Raw genomic sequence first — 23,093 nt, forward strand, 5'->3', positions numbered from 1 at the left:
TGGAGCAGTGAAAGAGAATAAGGAATATTTTTGAGGGCAGGGTTCTTGAAATTTTAAGTAGGTTGGCTATGGAAAAGACTCAAGAAAAGATGACTTTTGGGTTAAGAACTGAAGGAAGTCAGAGAGCAAGGTAGACAGAATAAAAGCAATGCAAAGTCCTTGAAGTGAGGGCTTTGCTAGGTGTGTTCCAGAAACAGCAAGGAGGCCAGTATGTCTCGAGTAGAGAAGACAAAGGAGAACATTGTGGTAGATAAATTTGGAGAGGTAATAAAGAACCACAGAGGCTTTCTACATCCTAGTGCTTAGGACTTCTACTTGTATTGTAAGTGAGAAGAGAAGCCATTGGAGGGTTTGAGCAGAGGAGTGATGAGATCTAACTTTGTTTTTAATAGAGCAGATTCAGGGAGAGTAGGAGGGCTATTGCAAAATCCACATATAGATGATGGTGACTTAGGATGAGAACGGGATGGTGCAGTGAGGAAGTTAAGAATAAAATTCTGCTATAGGTTTACTTTTTTCTAAGTCTGAAACATTTCATTTTATGGTGGTGTCATTTATTTAGCCCATTCCCTTAATGCTGGACAATTCTACCTTTCCACTGCTTTTTAAACATTTTGATGAAAATTGTCATCTGTGCACAAACAAGCACTTTCACATTATTTCCTTAGAATAAATTATTAGAAATTAGATTGATGGGAAATTATATGTGTTTGTTTTTTAAATATTTTTGATTCATATAGCCAGAATGCTGTCTTGGAAGAATTACCAGTTTTCTTTCCAGCAGCAATAATCTGAGTATTTACATCTTTTAATATATTGTTCTGATCTACAGTGTATGTTTAACTTTTTACAAATCCCAGATCCTGACAATAAGGAGAATTTTTCTTGTTTAATTTTAAAAAGCACTACTCAATTTCAACTTTTATCTTCTCTTAGGTTACAGTTCCTCTGAGTCATCTCATCAATGCCTTCCATTCACCAAAAAACACACCTATTTCTGTCAGTGCATCAGCTTCACAAAACCAGCATCGAGATGTAGTTCCTGAGCATGAGTCTCCTGGCAATGAGGTAATAGTTTTTACCCTGATTGTATGAGAAACAGCTTTTTTGATTTAGTATGTTGTAAACATGCCTGAAATGTCTACGTTTAGGCATTTGTAACAAGGTGATTTCTGTCTTCAGCTTAATCTCCTTTATGAATAAAGATGTCTAATTCCGGTTTTATTGTACATATGGAAAAGTTATGTTGTCCTATTCTTTACAATTTAATTTATTAAACATTTCATGTGGGGGCGCCTGGGTGGCGCAGTCGGTTAAGCGTCCGACTTCAGCCAGGTCACGATCTCGTGGTCCGTGAGTTCGAGCCCCGCGTCAGTCTCTGGGCTGATGGCTCAGAGCCTGGAGCCTGTTTCCGATTCTGTGTCTCCCTCTCTCTCTGCCCCTCCCCCGTTCATGCTCTGTCTCTCTCTGTCCCAAAAATAAATAAACGTTGAAGAAAAAAATTAAAAAAAAAAATTTCATGTGGCAGGGGTACCTACCTTGCTTAGTTGGAAGAGCATGTGATTCTTAATCTTAGGGTTGTAAGTTCGAGTCCCGCGTTGGACATGGAGCCTACTTTTAAAAAAAACAAAATCATGGGGCACCTGGGTGGCTCCGTCAGTTAAGGGTCCACCTTCATCTCAGGTCATGATCTCAGGGTTCGTGGGTTTGGGCCCCACATTGGACTCTGTGCTGACAGCTGAGCCTGGAGCCTGCTTTGAAATCTCTGTCTCTCTCTGTCTCTCTCTCTCTCTTTCTCTCTCTCTCTTTCTCTCTCTCTCTCTGTCTTTCAAAAATAAAATAAAACATTAAAAAAAAATTCATGTGGAAGTGTATTTAGTATTCACTTCCTAGATTGCTAATTGTGTGATACCATTTAGATATTTTGTGTTGCTCCAGCAATAGTAGTGAACCCACAATTAACTGACCGTAATTGCCTCCCAAGTCTCAACGAAGGTAGAATAGTAAGAAGTTACCATCTGCTGCCTTACAGGAGATTTCAGTGTAATTGAACGGTTAGAATACAGGGACCTGAAAGTGAAATGTATAAGCTATGAAACTACTTTCAGTGTTCAGAGAATTATAAAATCAGTGTTTCCTAGGGAAACACTGGGAATTCCTAGGGAATTCCCAGCCTAGAAACCTTTGTGTTCACAAGGTTTATTAATAAGGTAGGTGCATGTAGTTCTGAATACATTTTTCACAGAAAACATTATACTCTGTAGTTAAATTTCCTAAAAACCTTTTTAATCCGTAAATAACTTATGTTCTTAGTCCTGATATCAGAGGCTTTGGCAAAGGGCAGATAAAATGTTCACTCTTGGAAGGGGCGGGGGGGGGGTTGGGAATCAGTCTTAAGATAAAATTTTAATTAGATGGAAAATTTGTATACAACATCTTTATGCTTTCCTTTTATAATATTTACCTAATTCCTATTGCTTCTTCTAGGGAGTCCATTGTCTTTTCTACTGTGGTGATACCCTTCTCCTAAATTACAGTCCCAGAGAGCCTGCCTGATGAAAATACCACATGTATCCAAATTGCTGCATATAGCAATATTATGTTCATTTTAGAAATTTTGGAAAATACTGTATAGGTAGAAGAAATAAAATTCACCTATGATCCTGTTCCCCAGAGATAATGCTGTTAACATTTTGTATTTATATCTCATGTCTCTTTTGTACTTTTTTATAATTGGATCATACTGCGTATGCTGATTTAGATACTGCTTTGTTAATTTAATAGTCATTATGAACTTGTTATGCCATACATTTTTTGTATTTTTAAATGACTTCAGAACGTTCATTGTATGATATCCCATTATTGGATATTGTTCCCAATTTTTTGTTGCTATAAACATTACAACTTTTACTGTTTGTGTTGCTAAATCTTTGACTATTTCATTAAGTGAAATTGCTAGGTCAGGAGCTTAAAAAGTAGCTAAATTCTGGAAGCCAGTGTTGAGGTTATGAGTAATGGTCTCAGATATAGAATTGGCTTCTTAATCTCTGATACGCCCTCATTAATCCTATTGTTCATCTTTAGTGAGCTTTATTACTGTACAGAACCCGTTTTCTTTCTCCTTAAGCATCCTACCTCATCTCTAATTTCATCTCTACCTTTGCTGTGCAATTGGCTTTGCTTTCATCAAGTCTTGCTCATCCAAATATACACTCTACAATGCAGGTATTAGAACCTTCTTTCAACTTCCTTCAAGCTACTGACTTATTTTCCCTTTGCTTTCAGACTTCTTGAAATAGCAGTCTGAACATGTAACTACTTGCTAAATTCTATTCACACTGTGTGTCATCATAGTTTGGCTACTACTTGTACCATTTTACAGACTTTGCTAAAGTCAGTTGATTTCCTTTGTGCTAAATGTAGGCCTCTAAAAAAAATCTATCTTATTCAACTTTTCCTGAGCATTTGATCTTACTGAACATTTACTGCTTTCAAAATACTCCTGGGGCGCCTGGGTAGTTCAGTCAGTTAAGTCTCCCGACTATTGATTTCCACTCAGGTCATGATCTCAGGATTCATGAGATTGAGTCACGCAGAGGCTGCTTGGAATTCTCCTTCCCTCAAAGATTCGAAATACTCCCTTGAATTGAGTGATGTTGCATTGATGATGGTGTTTTCCCTTTCTGTTTTGCTGGCTTGTCTTTTTTTGCCAGCCCCGTAAATATTTGGCGTGCATTTATCCTTGATCTAATTTTTGTTATGCATGTTCTTCTAAGTTATGTTACCCATTTTCATATCTTCACCTAACATCTAGATCTATATACTTATATATATGCTGATGACTCCCAAATATATCTCCAACCCCAAATTCTCTTTAAATCTTTGAAGTAATTTATTTAGTGCTTTGTTAAAATAACCCCTCATCCCCCCCGGAGAATTTCAGGGATCTCAAAATTAAGATGTCCAGAACTCAGCTACTGTCAAATTCTAGTATATTTGAGATTACAGTGGATTTAGCGCCTTTTTGTCAGGGATTCCAATCAGGAAAGAGAAACCACATAGTCAATTGAGCAGTAAAAGTTTAATGTGAAAAATTAGTGTAATTTTGTAGTTTAATATTTTTAAAACCCTATTTTTATATGGGATGGGAGTAACTAGGGGTTGGCTAATAATAAGTAAACTCTAAAATATACAGGACAAGCAGATTTAAGGTGTGGCTAATACTCCTAGGACTGAGATAGAGCATCATGGGAAGAGTTCTCCACCCACAGGCTGCTGTCCTGACCTTGTTGGAAGAGGGCATGGCCTTGGCTCACTGAATGGCAGAGAAGTCACTGGTGTCATGCTAGCTGCACTTGATGGAAGTTGCCATCTAGGCAGGGAAAGCTGTTCATGGGGATGTCTCTTACTAAAAAAGCTGCAAACGGGGCGCCTGGGTGGCGCAGTCGGTTAAGCGTCCGACTGCAGCCAGGTCACGATCTCGCGGTCCGTGAGTTCGAGCCCCGCGTCAGGCTCTGGGCTGATGGCTCCGAGCCTGGAGCCTGTTTCCGATTCTGTGTCTCCCTCTCTCTCTGCCCCTCCCCCGTTCATGCTCTGTCTTTCTCTGTCCCAAAAATAAATAAACGTTGAAAAAAAAAATTAAAAAAAAAAAGCTGCAAGGTACTGTACTGCTGGCCACTGATTACTGTAGGAGCCAAGTTTTGGAGAAGCTATACAAGTGGCCACCAGATGCTAGAGAAACAATGGGTGTTACAGACAGGAGCCTGCTGAATGAGCACACCGGAACCAGGGACAAAAACACTCCTACAGTGTCTCCAGCGATCTCTACTGACAAAGCTTCACATTGTCCCAGATGGCAAAGAAAAAATATTTAAAGAGCCCAGATCATTGTTCATGGAGCCGAAAAAGGATGAAGAGGAGTTAGGACACAGTAAAATGATAACTAGCACATCCATCCAGAACCCTTCTCCCTCTCAATCATTATACTTCATTGGTTTCTCCAAGTATCTATTATTTATGATTGTTATTTCCATCTTTAGTTAGAGCTTGGTTCAGGCACATACCATTTTTCTCTTTTTCCATCAGCCTTTCTTCAATTCTTTTCTCCATCAGCCTTTTCTTACCCAGTTTATTATCTTTATCTTCTATTTTCTTGGTATAAAACAAACTAATCATATTAGCTATAGAATTAAATTCAGACAAGGCTCTTTACAACTTGACCATAACCTGCCTGTCTTCCTTCCTTCCTCTCTTTCTTTCTCTTTCTCTTTTTTCTTAAAAAGATTTTAAGTACAACCCTGAGATCAACAGTTACATACTCCACCAACTGAGCCAGCCAGGTGCCCCATAGCCCATCTTTCTAATTCATTCTTCCATCACTGATCTTTGGACTACACCTCACACATCCAGGCCCTTTTATGGTAGTTTGTTTGCCCTTTACCCCAAGACTCACCATCATTTTGCAAATTAGGTGTTAACCTCAGTGAGGCTTATCTGATTTAGGAAATTGGTTACTCTGTTTTCTTACTACTTTTTGTTTTAAAAATCTCTGTAAAGCAGTTACTATGTTGCATGATAATTGCTATGTTTATATGCATCTTATTTCTCTTTACATTCCCTGACAGCCAGTAAGTAAGGGAAATAATTTTAAGTTAAGAATCTCTACTTCCCTTTTGAAGTCTTTGTATTGTAAATAGACTTTTTGGCTTCCCGTTTTTTTTTAAAAGGTGACTTTTGAAAAGTAGCTTTTGAGTATCGTAGTCCTTTTGTTTTCATTGTAATAATATCCTTTATGTTGTATAGCTTTTAGTAATTTAAAGAGCACTTTTTTTTTAAGTTAATTTTTGAGAGAGCAAGTGTGGGCATGTGAGCAGGGAAGGGGCAGAGAGAGAATTGCAAGCAGGCTCCATGCTGTCAGTGCAAAGCCTGATGCAGGGCTCGATCTCACGAACTATGAGATCATGACCTGAGCTGAAATCAAGAGTTGGATGCTTAACAGATGGAGAACAGACACATAAGAAAATGCTCAACATCACTCATCATCAGGGAAATACAAATCAAAACCACAATGAGATACCACCTTACACCTGTCAGAATGGCTAACATTAACAACTCAGGCAACAACAGATGTTGGCAAGGGTGTGGAGAAAAAGGATCTCTTTTGCCCTGCTAGTGGGAATGCAAACTGTTGCAGCCACTCTGGAAAACAGTATGGAGGTTCCTCAAAAAATTAAAAATAGAACTACTCTATGAGCCAGAAATTGCACTACTAGGTATTTAACCAAGAGATATAGGTGTGCTGTTTCAAAGGGGCACCTAAGAGACTCTTAAATATAGAGAGCAAACAGAGGGTTGCTGGCTGGCTTGTGGGAGGGGGGATGAGCTAAATGGGTAAGGGGCACTAAGTAATCTATAATCTACTCCTGAAATCATTGTTGCCCTGTATGCTAACTAACTTGGATGTAAATTAAACAATTAAAAAAAAAAAAGTTGGATGCTGAACTGGCTGAGCCACCCAGGGGTCCCAGTAGTTTAAAGAGCACATTTAAATATTTTCCTTCATCATGCCTTTGACTATCTTCCTATGTAAGGATATGTCAGATGACCAAGGCATGATCTTTTCTGTTCATCCATACTGTCTTGTGAAGTAGGCATATTTCATCGTCATTTTACTAATGAGGAAATGGATTCTAAGAATATGAATGACTTGTCAGGGCGCCTGGGTGGCTCTTGGTTAAGCATCCAACCTTGGCTCAGGTCATGATCTCTCAGTTCGTGAGTTCAAGCCCCGACTTGGGCTCTGTGACAGCTCAGAGCCTGAAGCCTGCTTCAGATTCTGTGTCTTCCTCTCTCTTGGCCGCTCTCCCACTCGTGCGCTGTATGTCTCTCTCTCAAAAATAAACATGAAAAAAAATTAAAAAGGAATATGAATGACTTGTCACACAGCTAGTAAGTGACAAACCCCTGGACATCAATCCAGAGCTATATAATCCATCGATCTAACTTTATTTTTTGTGCATGCAACTTTATGTATCTAACTTCACTTCGGTCATCAGAAGCTGATACTTGGGCTATTTATTTTTGCTTTCCTTGCTTGAACTTTCAGGTGTCTGAGGCTTGTAATTGTTACTTGTCTTTAATGTCTGCTTGACAGTTTCCATGGACAAGAAAATAACTCCTATCCAATCTGTAGTTAGTTTAGAACTGTTGTAATGTGACTTTATTTTCTTGCCTGGTTTTCATACATTTTTCACTTTGTTCATTGTCCCTCCTTATTAGAAGTTAGATATGGGTAACTATAGAACTTCTCAGTTCGAAGAAGGATCTCGGCAATGAGGCCAGAGGAGTGAGATGTCCTCTGGTAACGGCATACTCTTTTTTTTTTTTTTTTTTTTAAATCAAATGGGCTTTTGATTATTAGAGACTGGAGGAGGCTTTAAATGTCCATAACTTCACAATACTATTGGAAATGTGATATTTTTAACCTTTGTCAAACTTCATGTGACTGACCTCCATAAAGCTAGAACTATAAAAATATTTGTACCAATTTAGTTTTTAAATATGAGAAAAGAGGAATCAATATATTTGTTACATTTAAAAATTCATATTATTTCAACTGATAAGAACTCTTTGGTTAAATATCTTGATGATAATGCAGTCTTGGTTGACTCAATCCTTTACAGCCTGTACTTAATTTAAGAGACCTTGGATTATCTGAATTAAAAATTGGACAGATTGATCAACTGGTAGACCATCTACTTCCTGGATTTTGTAAAGGCAAGAGCGTTTCTTCCCATTGGCATACATCTCATATCTCTGCACAGTCCTTCTTTGAAAATAAATATGGTAAGTTAGTCTGTTTTTTGTTCCAATTTAAGTAAGTGGTCGTAGTTATTAATAATTTAACAGGTAGCATTTATTCATTTTTAAAGTTGTTTATTTGTTTATTTTGAGAGAGTCAGAGTGTGAACAGGGGAGGGGCGGGGGAGAGAATACCAAGCAGACTCCACGCTGTTAGTGCAGAGTCCTATGCAGGGCTCCAACCCACGAAACCGTGAGATCATGACCTGAGCAGAAACCGAGAGTAGGACACTTAACTGACTAAGCCACCCAAGCGTGCAACAGATAGCATTTGTTAATGTTTACTGTGTGTCAAGTTCTTTCCTGAGTTCATTTGTTTGTTCTTTTATAACTTTTCATACTGGAATAATTTTAAATTTACAGAAAATCTGCAAAACAGTACTGAGTTTCTATATATCCTTCAACTGCCTTCCCCTAATGTTAACTGCTTACTTAACCATGGTGCATTTGTCAAAACTGAGAAATGAACATTGGTACGGTACTTTTAACTATAGACTGTATTTAGACTTTACCAAATAAAGTTTAATTTTACTAAATTACTGGTTTTTCCATTAGGGTTCTTTATTTGTCCCAAGATGTAATATAGCATACAAAACAGATTTTAGAATAGTGGAGTATTGTTTTAATTTTAGGTGACAAACCTTTACTGGATTCCAGGTACTGTACTAATTTCTGAGAATACATTGAAGAAATAGTCCTGGTCCCTTTGTTTTATAGAATGTCTGTATATTTTCTTATTTAAATCTTGTAACAATCTGTTATTATAATGAGTGGGTAGTTCGTTAAAAGGATTTCCACTTCATAAATTTCTTTTTGGTTGATACTTGAACAGTGAATGTTAGACCTTATCAAAATACTTGTTTTAGGGTCACCTGGATGGCTCAGTTGGTTAAGCATCTGACTCTTGACTTCAGCTCAGGTCATGATCTCAGTGTTCATGAGATTGAGCCCCATGTCGGGCTCTGTGCTGACAACGCGGAGCCTACTTGGTGTTCATATTCTCCTCTCCCTCTCTCTCTCTCTCTCTCCCTCCCTCCCTCCCTCCCTCCCCACCCGCCCCTCTCTGCCCGTCCCTGCTCTGTTCCCTCTTTCTATCAGAGTAAATTTTAAAAACTTGAAAAAAATACTTGTTTGGTATTTTAAAAACTTGAAAAAAAATACTTGTTTTATATTGATGAAAGAACATATTTTTAAAAATCAGTACAAATTATAGCACAAAAGTGCAGGTTTAAATAGTTTTGTGATAAAGGATTGATTTGAAGCTGTACATTGTATACACTTAATTCATTTACTAATTTTTCGTTGTTTTGCCTTTATTTCATATAAGAGTTGTGAGAAAAAGGTGAAGTTTTGGAGCCTGGGGGCTTGGACTAACAATCTATCCTACCTCCTTCCTGAGAGAAGTCTTGAAGCTTAGTGGTTAAGGGTGAGGAGTAGACCAGGATCAAACTCAGTCCTGAGACTGAGGAGCTGTGGCATTTCCCTTATTCCTCTAAACTGCTGTTTTCTCATGTGAAGCCTAGGGGAAAACTCCTTATCTCACTGTGTAGGATCAAATGGAATAATGAAAGTAGTTTACTTAGCCCAAACTACTTTATTCCTTGGCCCATAGTAAGTGTCCAGTAGAGTTAAATTTTTGTTACTATCATTGATGTATAGTAGTAGTATTATTACTATTGCTCTTTTGGCCTGTGTATTTACATTTCCTTTTAAAGTTGTGCCTCTTCCTGCCAGCTGTTTCTTGGCTTAGGCAGACAGAGGTATTAAGAAGGAGTTTGTTGATGTGACTATAGGATTCCTAGAAAAATCCCTGAACTCTTAATTGGGATATTGGGATAGATAAGAATCTGTTTCTGTCGATGCTGTTTACTTTTTCCCTAGGCTCATGGATGTTAAGTAGGATGGGGCCCATTAGTCAACAGTAGGAGTTCCAAGGATCGGCAGAGTTTATGGCTTCCAGCTGTGGAAGGAACTGTCTTTGTACCCAGTGACCTGAAGCTTTGAGAGAGAAAGATTACCGTGCTTCTGGTTTACAGTGTTTACTCATCACATTATTCATCTGAGTGTTTGAAATTGTCTCTAGGAAATAGCAGTTCTTTTCTCTACGTGCTTTTGACTAACAGTAACTTTAGCTAAACATACATACCTTTTCCCTTTTGGTTTGAATTTAATTTTATTGGCAGCCAGGGTCATCTACCAGATAAAAAAGATAATCTAAGGGACAAGTGATAGGCAGGATAGTGATGAAGAACTGTAATTAGATTAGTAGTGCTCTTAGAAACTCATACAAGCAGAGCCATATGAACAAATAAAAGGTTAACTCATATTCTTATATTTCTAATGTTTGGTAAAATTACTATAGTTCATGACTTCTTTTAGGTTGGTAACTAGAAAATTTGCTTTTTTCAATTTTCCTCCAGGTTACTTAGATATGTTTAATACTTTACGTTCCTCTTGCCTGTATAGACAACATTCAAGAACTCTTAAAAGTATTTGTTCAGATCTTCAGTACTGGCCAGGTATGAAGCACCTGTATTTATTTTGAAAAACATAGTAGATTTATTCAGTGGATTCTGATTTGTCTTTCTTAATCATATTAATGTTTATAAGCATTCATTTGTAGCTCACAATAAACTGATAGAGTATTTGGAATCAGTTAATTTGGGTATGTCCCAAATTTTTAATCTGGAAAATACATAATGGCTGAATTTTTAATGTGAGTGATAAGTGCCACAATAAATCAACCTCTAGGGAACTTATCTACAGCTTTAAAATAATTAATAAGCACATTTGTTTACTTCCATATTTTTAAAATTTCATTTTCAAAATTGTTTCAATCCATTACAATGACAAAAAACAAATTTAATGAGGAAAAAGGGCAGCAGCAGAGGGGTTTCATCCATGGACCAGAAATTTGAGAACTTTCCATAGGGTATAAAATAGATGACCTCACATTGATAGCAAAATCAAATATGCATGTATTTATATTGATTTAATACCAGACACTAGTGGTTAAGTGTCAGGTGACAGTGATAATTATAAATGAAAACAACATATGTTACCTACCTTCATGGAACTTAGAATAGAGTGACACGAAATAGGTGTGTGCTGTTATTTCTGGTAGAACTTAGGAAAACCCCCAATTTCCAAGTCAATAATTGTGGGCTCTGGGATGATTCATAAACATCTGGGATGATTCAGTTGAATCAAAAGATTCCCCAAAATGGGCCATTGGAAACCCCCAATTTCCAAGTCAATAATTGTGGGCTCTGGGATGATTCATAAACATCTGGGATGATTCAGTTGAATCAGAAGATTCCCCAAAATGGGCCAGTCCCAGAAAGGGCTTGCAACTTTTAGGCTGTAATTGGCAAAAGACACTTTTGTAATAAAGGGTGTGTGTGTGTGTGTAGAGAAGTCTGTCTCTGAAGATTGTGTTTGAGCATTGATGCCAAGGAGAGAAATAATGGACTTGAGTCATGCACTAAGGGTATCCTGCTCATTCATTAAAAGTCCATGTTTCATAGTATAAAGACATCTACCACCTTGGTAGTTTTAAGGAAACCTGTATCTACAATCAGTAATAATCACTGTATTCCCTTTACAATTACAAATGGATCAGCAAGAATCTCCACATGTTTGAGGAAAACTTATAGCATGAAAGAGATACCAAGTAGGGCACAGAGACCAGTAATCCTCTGAAGAAATGGTTAATGCAAAAGACAGAAGAATACTTAAGAAGAATGATACATTTTTAAATATTCATGGAAGACTTCTAAAAACTGAGCATGTATTAAAGTATGAAAAAATACCTTAATAAATTTTCAAAAAGTTAGTAACTCACAGGTCAGGTTCTCTGATCATATGATAAAGTGGAAATCATATAACAGGATACCTTAAAAGTTCCTAAAACAAAATTTCCTAACTATGGAAATTTAAAAATACTTTTCTAAATGTCTTGTGGCTAAAGGGAAAGAAAAACAAATTATAGACAATTAGTAATGAACCACAAGGAAAATCAACATATCAAAATCTTTGAGTTGAAGACCTATTGATGCTGAGTGCATCGTATAATTTATTAGGAAATAATAAAGATGGAAACTAAATTGATGAAACAGTCAATCTGAGAATTTCTTTAAACGAATGTGAGAAATTGAAAAGTATAAAACATGAAATGAATACAACATCCAGGGGGTTTTAATTAAATGAAGAACAAATTTAATTTGAGAAAAAAAAAAGAATGGTCTGATTAAAAACAATGAAAAAATAATGTTAGAAGTGAAAAGTGGTAACAGCCACAGATAATGAAGATTTTAAACTTTTAAGAGTGTGTATAAATAAAAATATGTTGAAAAAATATCCAAGTTATAAATTAGCAGTATTGACCCAAGAAAAAAGATAAGACAATAACTATAAAATTTGAAAGAGTATTTTTCAAATATAATCCCACTGCCCCAGAGGAGGTAGGCTCACATGGTTTTATGGTTGTGTTCTGTTTTCCAGGATCACCAGTTTCCTATTCTTTATAACTTTCTTAATAAAGAAAAAGGTAGAATAGGCTTCCCTGTTTATTCCACAAGATCGCAGATACTAAAATGTTAGCATAAAAAAGAATCCAATAGATCTATTTCACTTAATAATGTAAATACAGAAATCCTAAATAAAATCTGAAAAAGCAAGTACAGAAATTGCTATCAATATCATTGAGGAATACAAAAGTGATTCAATATTAGGAAGTATGTTAATTTATCATGTTAATTGATTAGAGAAGAAAAACTATTAGTGTATGAAAAAGACATATATTTTAATTGTTACACTTCTAGAATGTTGTAGAAAGCTAGAATAGAAAGTAAGTTTAAGGAAAGGGCAAAATTTTGATTGTTTTTGCTTACCAGGTAAGATGCTTGCTTACTAGGAAACTTAAGAAAATCACCTGAAAAGCTACTCTGGTATCATATGAGATAAATGTCTCAAAATCAAGATCTTATATTCTAGCAGTAGGTTTTGTTTATAGTTTTCTTCAAACCCAGTAAATCTTTTATCCTGACAAGAAATACTCAACATAATGTATACATACATATGTATATATGTATTCACACTTGCCTGTGAAACTTTACTGAAGGAATCAAAGAGCTGAGTAAAATAAAATGAAAGAATGCCACAATCCTCTTTGAAAGGATTTTGTACTGTGACAGTTTTAATGTATGCCCAAATTTATTAACTCAGTGCAACCCCAATCAAAACCCTAAACACTTGCTATGAAAACCGAGAAGTTGATTTTAAACTTGGGCTTAGTAAAATGGGGTGCCTGGCTGGCTCAATCAGTAGAACATCCAACTCTTGATCTTGGGGTCATGAGTTCAAGAGATCACTTATAAATAAATAAAATAAACAAACGTGGGCCTAAACAAAAGGGGAATCAGATCCCCCCCTGCTTTTTTTTTTTAAATAAGTTCCAAATAGGCAAAGGTCTGAACAAAAGAATTAAAAGTCAGTAGATTCCTTTTAAAATCATAGTTCAGTCAAAAATAAATAAAAACATTAAAAAAAATTAAAAAAAAAATCATAGTTCGGGGATGAGGCTCTCTAATCAAAACACAGTAACAGTGCAGAAAACAAAAAATTAAAAGATAAGGCTATATTAACTTTATAAAATGTTACATCAAAAGACAAAGACATTAAGGGGCGCCTGGGTGGCGCAGTCGGTTAAGCGCCCGACTTCAGCCAGGTCACGATCTCGCGGTCCATGAGTTCGAGCCCCACGTCGGGCTCTGGGCTGACGGCTCAGAGCCTGGAGCCTGTTTCCGATTCTGTGTCTCCCTCTCTCTCTGCCCCTCCCCCGTTCATGCTCTGTCTCTCTCTGTCCCAAAAATAAATAAAAAACGTTGAAAAAAAAATTAAAAAAAAAAAAGACAAAGACATTAAAATAAATATTTCAAATATACATGACCTCAAGTTACTAAATATAACATGCATTCTTTTACAAATGAAAATGGGAAGGGTCATGAGTGATCAATTTGCTAAAGAAATAAAATATTCAATGAAAGAAAAAAATTGTTTCTAAGTTTCCCCCCATAATCTTAAATGCAGATTAAAACAAGACCCTACTTTTTGCTTATCACACTTGTACAAATTAAAAACATTTATATTAATCTGGGTTGCACAGGATGTGGAGAAAAGGATACTCCTATTCATTGGTGGGTATATAAATCCATAACAGCCTTCTAGAGAGCAATTTCTTAGTGTTAAATAATTCACACCTCACAGCTTCACATTAAGAATTTAGCCTACATTTGCTGAAAGATGATATGTACAAGAATTATAACTGCACCATTTTTAGCAATAAGAAAACAGGAAACAACTGTCCATAGTAGAAAAGTAGTAGAATATTCAAATTGCTATACACTGAAAATTAGAAGAATGTTAACAGCCATGAATTGAATGCATTGTCTGACCTGTTCTGAAAAATGTCCATGTTATAGTGTTAAGTGAAAGAAGACAAAAAATTATGCACTATTTTTATAGAAAGAGCATGTGTTAAAATACATACAAGTGTAGTCATGAAATTGTTGAGTGGTTACTTCTGGGAACTGGGATTGGGGTTTGAGGAATTAGACACTGACTTGTATTTGATACTCATCAGTGGGTTGTTTTTTTTTTTTTTAACATTTTAAAACTCTCAAGAAGTTGTAAACTTAACTTACAGATTAAACCCATTTTGATGACCTTAATTACTAGTATAGTGAAGCGTCAGGCAAAGAACTATGTTAAAAAATGAGATAGTAAACTAGGATATACAGGCTTGGTGTTAGTTTCAAATCTTAGGCATTTTCCTTATTAAAATTTACAATGAGATACTATTTAAAAATTTAAATGTGATACTATTCTGTTCAGTTTTCATACAGTCTCGGGGTTTTAAAACTTTGAAATCAAGAACACGGCGTCTACAGTCCACCTCTGAAAGATTGGCAGAAACACAGCATATAGCGCCATCATTTGTAAAGGTAATTAGAACTCTTTTTTGTTGTTTGAAAAAGCAATACATTTCAAATTATTAAAATGAGAACCTTCATTATCTGATTTCTTTTATTGGCCAACTGATTTTCTAAAGGATTAATAACCTGTGTTAAGTCATTATACTTACATCTTTTCTCAGTGCCAGTCATGTCTCTCCATTGGCCTGTTAGACATCTCCCTTTGTCCTTTTTCCTACCAACCTACACCTGCTTGTGTGTTCTCTGTGTTCATGAATAGCATCCACCCAAGCTAGAAACCTGATGATCAACTTTGATTTATTCATCTCTCTCCTCTCACGCCCATTAATCACTAAAGTCCTATTGATCCAGCCTCTTAAATACTTCTTAGGTCTGTTTCTTTTCATCCCCAATTCCACTGCATAGATAGACTTTAACAATTTTTGCCCAAGTGACTCAAATACACACGTATTTAATCTCCTTGTCTTTAGTTTTGCTACCTTCAGTTTAGACTCCAGACTGCCACCCTCCCACCAATCTGTCTAAAATATACTAATATAATAATTGTATTCCTCTGCTTTATTGTCAGATTCATGCCATAGTACACAGGGCATTTCATCTTTTGGCCCCTGCCTACTATTTTTCTGTTCTCATCTTTCATTATGGCATCCCCTCTGAACCTCTATCCGGCTCCTCTTGTGCATTTTTAAGTCCTGTTACACAAGGTTGCATGTAGTTCTTGAGCACTGAAGGCTGTTATTTAATGACTCTGTCAACTTGTTTATGCTTTGTGTTGCCTGTGGTTTAGAAATCCTGTTGTCGGGGTGCTGGGTGGCTTAGTTGGTCAAGCACCCAACTTTGGCTTGGGTCATGATCTCTTGATTCGTGAGCTTGAGCCCTGCATCGGGCTCATTGCCCTCAGGGCAGAGCCCACTTCAGATCCTCTGTTCCTCTTTCTCTGTACTCCCCACCCCCAGTTTCTCAACAGTAAAAATAAAATGTTAAAAATTTAGAAGTCCTGTTCTCTGTAATGCCTTTCCTGACTTCCTGAGGTAGCATTTATTTTACCAGACCTAGAACTTCTAACATAATAACAGAATGATTTCAAAAATTGATTATTTGTGTATCTCTCCCCACTAGTCTGAGAACATTCAGATCATTCGTTATTTATCTTTACATTTTCAGAACTTCTATAAGGCCAAGTATATAAAAGATGCTCAGTAAACATTTAATAAATTGATGAGGTTTTTCCTCTACTAGAGATAAAGGAATGTGAACATCAAACCATTAGAACCCTAAGTCCACCTGTGACCTATTTGTTTTCACTATAGTGTCCTTTTTTGTTTGTTTGTTTGTTTGTTTGTTTGTTTTTGGGAGTGAAGAGAGTGTGAGCAGGGGCAGAGAGAAAAGGAGACACAGAATCCGAAGCAGGCTCCAGGCTCCAAGCTGTCAGCACTGAGCCTGACGCTGGGTTTGAACCCACAAACTGTGAGATCATGACCTGAGCCGAAGTTGAACGTTTGACTGAGCCACCCAGGTGCCCCTCAGTATAGTGTTCTTACAGAGAGTTTCTTGACCTGAATTGATTGATGCAAGTGTAAGGTCCAAAGTTAGTTTTCTAGCCATTGATGAAGTAATTTATTGTTGAGTATTACTGTAATTCTTCACACAGACAGTAAAAATTAGAATTTCTAGACTCTTTGAATGAATATTTTTGTGAGTTGTGATTATATTTTGGGAGTGTGTTATCTATATAGTCAGTCAATACTGATGTGTTGTTTGTGTATTTAGGGGTTCCTTTTGCGGGACAGAGGATCAGATGTTGAGAGTTTGGACAAACTCATGAAGACCAAAAATATACCCGAAGCTCACCAAGATGCGTTTAAAACTGGTTTTGCAGAGGGTTTTCTGAAAGCGCAAGCACTAACACAAAAAACCAATGGTAAGTTGATTTGACCCCATTCATATTTGAGTAGATACCTAAAAGGAAGTCATAGTCCTGTATTTAAGTGATTATAAATCTTTTTTCTAACAATTACCACTTTTTCACTGCTTATATTCTATTTGTAATGTAAGCTGTGTCAAAATGGAAATATCTGTGGACTCTTTGCCTTGTTTTGAGAACCTATGTCAAGGACAGAAGCCTGAGTGGCTTCGTGAGGTTTTGCTGACAGGGTGCTGAAAGGAAATCATAGCAGTTACACAAAAGCATGCCACGTTCCAAAACCTTATGTAATGAAATATGGTTTCCATCAGTAACCTAATATTTGCCTTTTGTCAAACTGTCCTTTCTCATTGATGTCATTTAAGGCTTTTTTTTTTTTCTCCTTGCAGATTCTCTAAGACGAACTCGTCTGATTCTCTTCGTTCTGTTGCTGTTTGGCATTTATGGACTCTTAAAAAACCCATTTTTATCTGGTAATGGCTCTTTGAATTTTTCTGACTTTTTTTTAATCTTTTAAATACTTGAATTTTTTTTTGTTTTTGTTTTGTTTTTTTTTGTAGTTAATATGCCTAAGACTTAGGAGTGAGAAAACATGTATAGTTCTAGTGTCTAGGCCCCTCGTTCCTATGAGTCAACACTTCACAGATTGGGTCAATTTGAGATTGTTTCTTTTGTGTTGAAGTAGAAAAGTTTTGATCTGTTATGATTATATGCCATTTGCATTGTCAGAGGGCCTACCATATTTACATTGCTTTGTGGATTACAGGAAAAGTTCCTTCAGACACTATACAAATTTCAACTTTGACTTGTTTTGGGAAAAGAATATTTTGTTAAAATTTTAAGGTTTATGTTATATCAAAAATGTTAGATTAACTTCTATTAGTGGTTAGTTTTCCACATTTTAAGAAAATTATACCTGTCCAATTATAAAATTTAAAAAACATGTATTAGAATTTTATAATCACAATACAAATGAAATAGTTCTTTATTTCAAAGACACAATAAATTTATGAAAAATTACGTATTATTAAGCATCAGTTTAAATGAGTCCCATATTTTCTGGGGTTGCCAAGTCTAAAATGAAATGTCAGTTGTAAGTGGTTCTGCTTGCTTTTTCAACTATTCAGTTTTTACCCTGTGTTCTCTGTGTTCTTTATGTTTGATTACCTTGAGAGAAAAAAACTGATGTACAGTTAAGAATATTAGTTGACCTGGATCAGGAATTCATCCCAGGACTTGCATGTAACCCCAGATATTTTAAGTTTTTTGTGGCATCAAACCTGAGATGAGATTTTAACATCCAGGAATATTCTTTTTATATCTAGAGTCACCTTCTCTTATCTCCTTATTTTCAAAACAGAACCATTACAGGGACACTAGGTGATAACGGAAGAGTAGGAAAAGGTCTGATTATTCCTTTATGTTTCTTAATTTCTTTTTTTTCCCTTAATTTCTTATGTTAAGTAAAACATATATTAAAATATGAAGTGCGTTGCCATTGAGTAATTAATTTCTTACAAGGTTCAAGTGGGTTCAACTACAAATTTATTTGCCTTATTTATTAAGTCTATCTATATAGATTCTTTTTTTAAAAAACTATTTACTTAGAGAGCATGCATGCACGGGCGTGCAGATGTGGGGGAGAGGCAGAGAGAGTGAAAGAGAATCCCAAGCAGGTCCTGTGCTGTCAGCACAGAGCCAGACCCAGTGCTCGAACCAGTGAACCTTGAGATTATGACCTAAGTTGAAACCAGGAGTTGGATGCTGAAGTGACTGGGCCACCCAGACACCCCATAGATTTTTTATTTCAATGTTTATGTTTTAATTTTAGAGAGAGAGAGAGAGTGTGTGAGTGAGTGGGTGAGGGGCAGAGAGAGAGGGAGAGAGAATCCGAAGCAGGCTCCTCAGTGTCATCACAGAGCCCAATGTGGGGCTTGAACTCAGAAACTGTGAGATCATGGCCTGAGGCAAAGTCAGACGCTTAACCAACTGAGCCACCCAGGCGCCCCGGACCCCACAGATTCTTAAATAAACAATTTAGTGGCTAAAACTATTAGTGTCCATTCTAGAATTTCTATATTACATTTACTCTTCCGACTCATATATTATTGATATGTTAAGTGTTTTCTCGTTAACTGTATTTTTACCTACTGACTTTTTTGCATCTGAATTTCTGTCTTTAAAAAAATTTTTTTTTAATGTTTATTTATTTTTGAGACAGAGAGAGACAGAGCATGAACAGGGGAGGGTCAGAGAGAGGGAGACACAGAATCTGAAACAGGCTGCAGGCTCTGAGCTGTCAGCACAGAGCCCGACATGGGGCTCGAACTCACGGACCACGAGATCACATCCTGAGCCGAAGTCGGACGCTTAACTGACTGAGCCACCTAGGCGCCCCTAAATTTCTGTCTTAAAGACAACATTTTCATCTTCTTCTGATGAAATTAGAAATTACTTTTTACTCATTTATATATTTAGTATGAAAGCTTAACCAAGAGGGAGAGATTTAAGAAAGCTTTGTAATAAATAGTTCCTTATAGTTGATCTTACGTATTTTACTGTTCTTCCAAACTTTCACTGTTTTTTAAAAATTATTAGTAGTATTTTTAAAGTTTATTTCAAGAGAGAGAGAGAATCAGCAGAGAAGGGTTGGGGAAGGGTTGGACAGAGGATCCAAAGCTCTGCACTGACAGCAGAGAGCCTGAAGTGGGGCTCAAACCCATGAACTGTGAGATCATGACCTGGGCAAAAGTCCGACGCTTAACTGACTGAGCCGCCCAGGCACGCCTCACTGTGTTTCTTATACTTGATGATGTCATTAATGATCTATCATCCAAGGGCAAGTAACAGTTGCCAGAGGAAGGAGGCTACATCAAAAGTGAAATAATCTCTTTTAAGGTTCGCCCTTCTTAAAAAAAATGCTAGTGCCAGTTTTTAATGCTAGGTTTAAGGCAGTGTATTCATGGTGTACATCTCTGACCAGTTGTAGCAGGATAATTTAATGTTAAAAATGCAAACTCTTGGGCCTTTTACTAAATCTGCAAGTCAGAAGTTCTGGGCCATGGTCTGGGAACTTGCATTAACACCTTTCTCAAGTGACTTTTATGCACAGTGGAGTTTGAAAATGATTGGTTTAAATCTCTGTTATGAGATATTATAGGAGAAGAGGGAAATACTATTTCATTTTAATTAGAAGGTACAAAGATAGTTTAATGAGGGTCATTGATTCCTTGAACACGGCCTAGAAATCCAGTAGACCTAGTTTCTGTACTTCACTGTGAATTAATGAATGTGAATTTAGATGTAATTTTTCTGGGCTTTCTTAAATCTGAAAATCAAGGTGGTTGGAATTTTATAAATCTATCAGAGATATAAGCATTTCTTTTCTTCTCTTTAGTCCGCTTCCGGACAACAACAGGGCTTGATTCTGCAGTAGATCCTGTCCAGATGAAAAATGTCACCTTTGAACACGTTAAAGGAGTAAGTTAAGTTTACTTTGCTTTCTTCGAATATTATCTAATTATGTAGGGCCAATATTTGAGTTTAAAGGTGTAAAATAGAAAATACATATATATTGGTCTCTGCCTCCAGTTCCAAGCACTAAAACTGTTGCAATTTCCGACATGACAAGAGTACTAGGTGCATTTTGGGTTCTACAGTTTGGTCTTTGACCCCGATTTCTGACACAAGGCTTCTCAATCCCTAGGAATTTCTTGGGTGATAGCACTGTTTTTTTGTACTGAGGCAACTCTGGGTGGGCTCCTGGGTGGGGACTGGCTATTAGAAAAGACCAAGCCATGATTAGAACTTAGATATTGGGGTAAAAGAAATAAAACAGATCTTTCCCTTTATGGATTTTAATTCTAACAGAAATTGGACAATGATATGGCATATAAGGCAATTATAATATAGTATGTTCAAAAGTGAAGTGTTATGGGAAAATATAGAGCAGGGTAAAGGAGATCGGGAGTTCTGAGAGAAAAGTCACAATTTTAAATGGTGATATTCAGTGTATGATTGAGAAGTTGACACTTGAGTGAACATTTGAGGAAGATAAAGTAAACCATGGATTTTTTTTTTTTAAGATATTAAGTAATCTTTACACTCAACGTGGGGCTTGAACTAAGAACCCTGAGATCAGGAGTCTCATCCTCAGGGGCTCCTGAGTGGCTCAGTTGGTTGAGCATCTGACTCTTGAGTTTGGCTCAGGTCATGATGTCACAGGCTCATGGGATTGAGTCCTGTGTCAGGCTCCGTACTGAGCGTGGAGCTTGCTTATGATTCTCTCCCTCTGCCCGTCTTGTGTTCTCTCTCTGTTTCCAAAATAAAATAAAAATAAAAATACAACATAAATTCATTAAGCCCCTCCAGTGATATTTGGAATATTCTTTATTAACAACAACAACGAAAAAGAGTCGCATGCTCTACCAACTGAGCCACCCAGGTGCCCCTAAACCATGCATATATTTGGGCAAAGAACGTTTCTAGCCAGAGGAACATAGAGAGCAAGGACCCTGAAGAGCTAATGTGCCTGGCTTGGTTGTTGACCAATGAAAAAGCCACTTGTAATATGCAATAGAATAAGAGCTCTTCCCCTTTCCATACTCTGTTCCCATTTAAGCATAAATATTTTTCACCTACTCAAATATTAGGGAATAAAGTATCAGAAGTCACTATGCTGCCTTTATACCACGTAGTCCTTCCCTTCCCTTTGCAATTTAAACAGCTGTGAACTCTGCTGGAATTGTGGAGAGGGAATAATTGAGGAGGAGGCTGGGGCAGTGAGTATTTGAAAACTTGACTCCTTAGCGCAGAGGGCCCTTCTCATTTTGTTTAAGGTGTGCAGAGAGCTGAGAGCCTGCATCACATTGAACCTGTGTTGAGGTTATGGTCAGCAAGGCATTTAGTATATGAATAACTTTGAATATTTAAAAATTTTATTTTAATAAAGAACCAAATCTCTTTTTATACATACTTTGTTACTTAATATACCACACTTCTTTTGGAATGAGTCCATTTCTGATTACAAAGCTAAAGAAGACATGCTGATAGTATTAGAAATGGAACATCACAAGGGGCTCCTGAGAGGCTCAGTCCGTTGAGCATCCAACTGTGATGTCAGCTGAGGTCATGATCTCACGGGTTCCTGGGCTCAAGCCCCACACTGGGCTCTATGCTGACAGTGTGAAGCCTTCTTGAGACACTCTCTCTCTCTCTCTCTCTCTCTCCCTCTCTCTCTCTCTCTCTCTCTCTCTCTCTCTCTGTCTCTCTCTCTCTGCCTCTCCCCCTGCTCTTATGCTCACACTTTCTCCCAAAATAAATAACATTAAAAAAAAAATGGGGACATCACAGAGTTTTCAGATTGTCACAGAGTTTTCCGTGGTAATATTAACAAATACTGTAATTATTGCTATAATGTTATATTGCTGTCATTGCTATCAAATCTAAATTTATATGTAGATATACATAAGTGTTTAAAGATATCTGTAAATGTTATATATATATTATATATTATTGCTATTGTTATATGTTACATATATGTTATATGTTATTGCTATAATGTTACATTGCTGTTATTGCTATGAAATCTAAATTTATATGTAGATACATATGTTTATAGATATCTATAAATGTTATTTATATATATATATATGTTATAATTTATACCATTTACCGTAATAGGTATACCATTAGGTGGTACCTGTGGTCAGTTTTTCAAAGTCTTTTTGTTTTGTTTTTTACATTGATTTACGTATTTATTTCGAGAGAGAGAAAGAGAGGGTGAGTGTGCGAGCTGGGGAGGAGCAGAGAGAGAGAGAATCCCTAGCAGGCTCCACACTGCCAGCACATTGCCCAAGATGAGGGTCTCAAACCCACGAACCATGAGGTCATGACCTGAGCCGAAACAAGAGTTGGACGCTTAACTGACTGAGCCACCTAGGTGCCCCAGTTTTACCAAGTCTTAAAGAGCTAGTATAGGAATATGATTTCCTTGCTTAGATTTGTTTGTGTAGGAATAATATTATATATAGCTGCCATAAAAATACTAATAACAGCTTTTATAACTTCATTCATTGTCTTGATCCCCCTAAACTCTATTTTCCTATATAGATTTTATATACCTCAGTTGAGAATTCTCTTGCCAGAGTCTGGGGAGAGAAATTTTAATTTGAGTAGTAGGTGACATCTAATCTGTTTTCTTTTTACCTACAATTCAAAGTTATCCATTACCTTGACCAAATGTATTTTGGTCTTGTTTTAGTATATGAATAACTTTGAATATTTAAAAATTTTATTTTAATAAAGAACCAAAT

General features: G+C 36.6%; 1 protein-coding gene across 1 annotated transcript in view; it reads left to right on the forward strand.

The window, feature by feature from the left end:
• YME1L1 (YME1 like 1 ATPase) overlaps positions 1–23,093 on the forward strand; it is a 52,691-nt gene that overhangs the window by 8,231 nt on the left and 21,367 nt on the right. The window contains exons 2-8 of the mRNA XM_023256465.2: positions 937–1,068; positions 7,683–7,845; positions 10,281–10,379; positions 14,755–14,864; positions 16,626–16,776; positions 17,169–17,252; positions 20,177–20,259. Of these exons, the coding sequence (XP_023112233.1) occupies positions 937–1,068; positions 7,683–7,845; positions 10,281–10,379; positions 14,755–14,864; positions 16,626–16,776; positions 17,169–17,252; positions 20,177–20,259 (822 nt within the window). The remainder of the gene's footprint in view (positions 1–936; positions 1,069–7,682; positions 7,846–10,280; positions 10,380–14,754; positions 14,865–16,625; positions 16,777–17,168; positions 17,253–20,176; positions 20,260–23,093) is intronic.

The sequence above is a fragment of the Felis catus genome, chromosome B4, assembly GCF_018350175.1.
Source record: "Felis catus isolate Fca126 chromosome B4, F.catus_Fca126_mat1.0, whole genome shotgun sequence".
NCBI lineage: Eukaryota > Metazoa > Chordata > Mammalia > Carnivora > Felidae > Felis > Felis catus.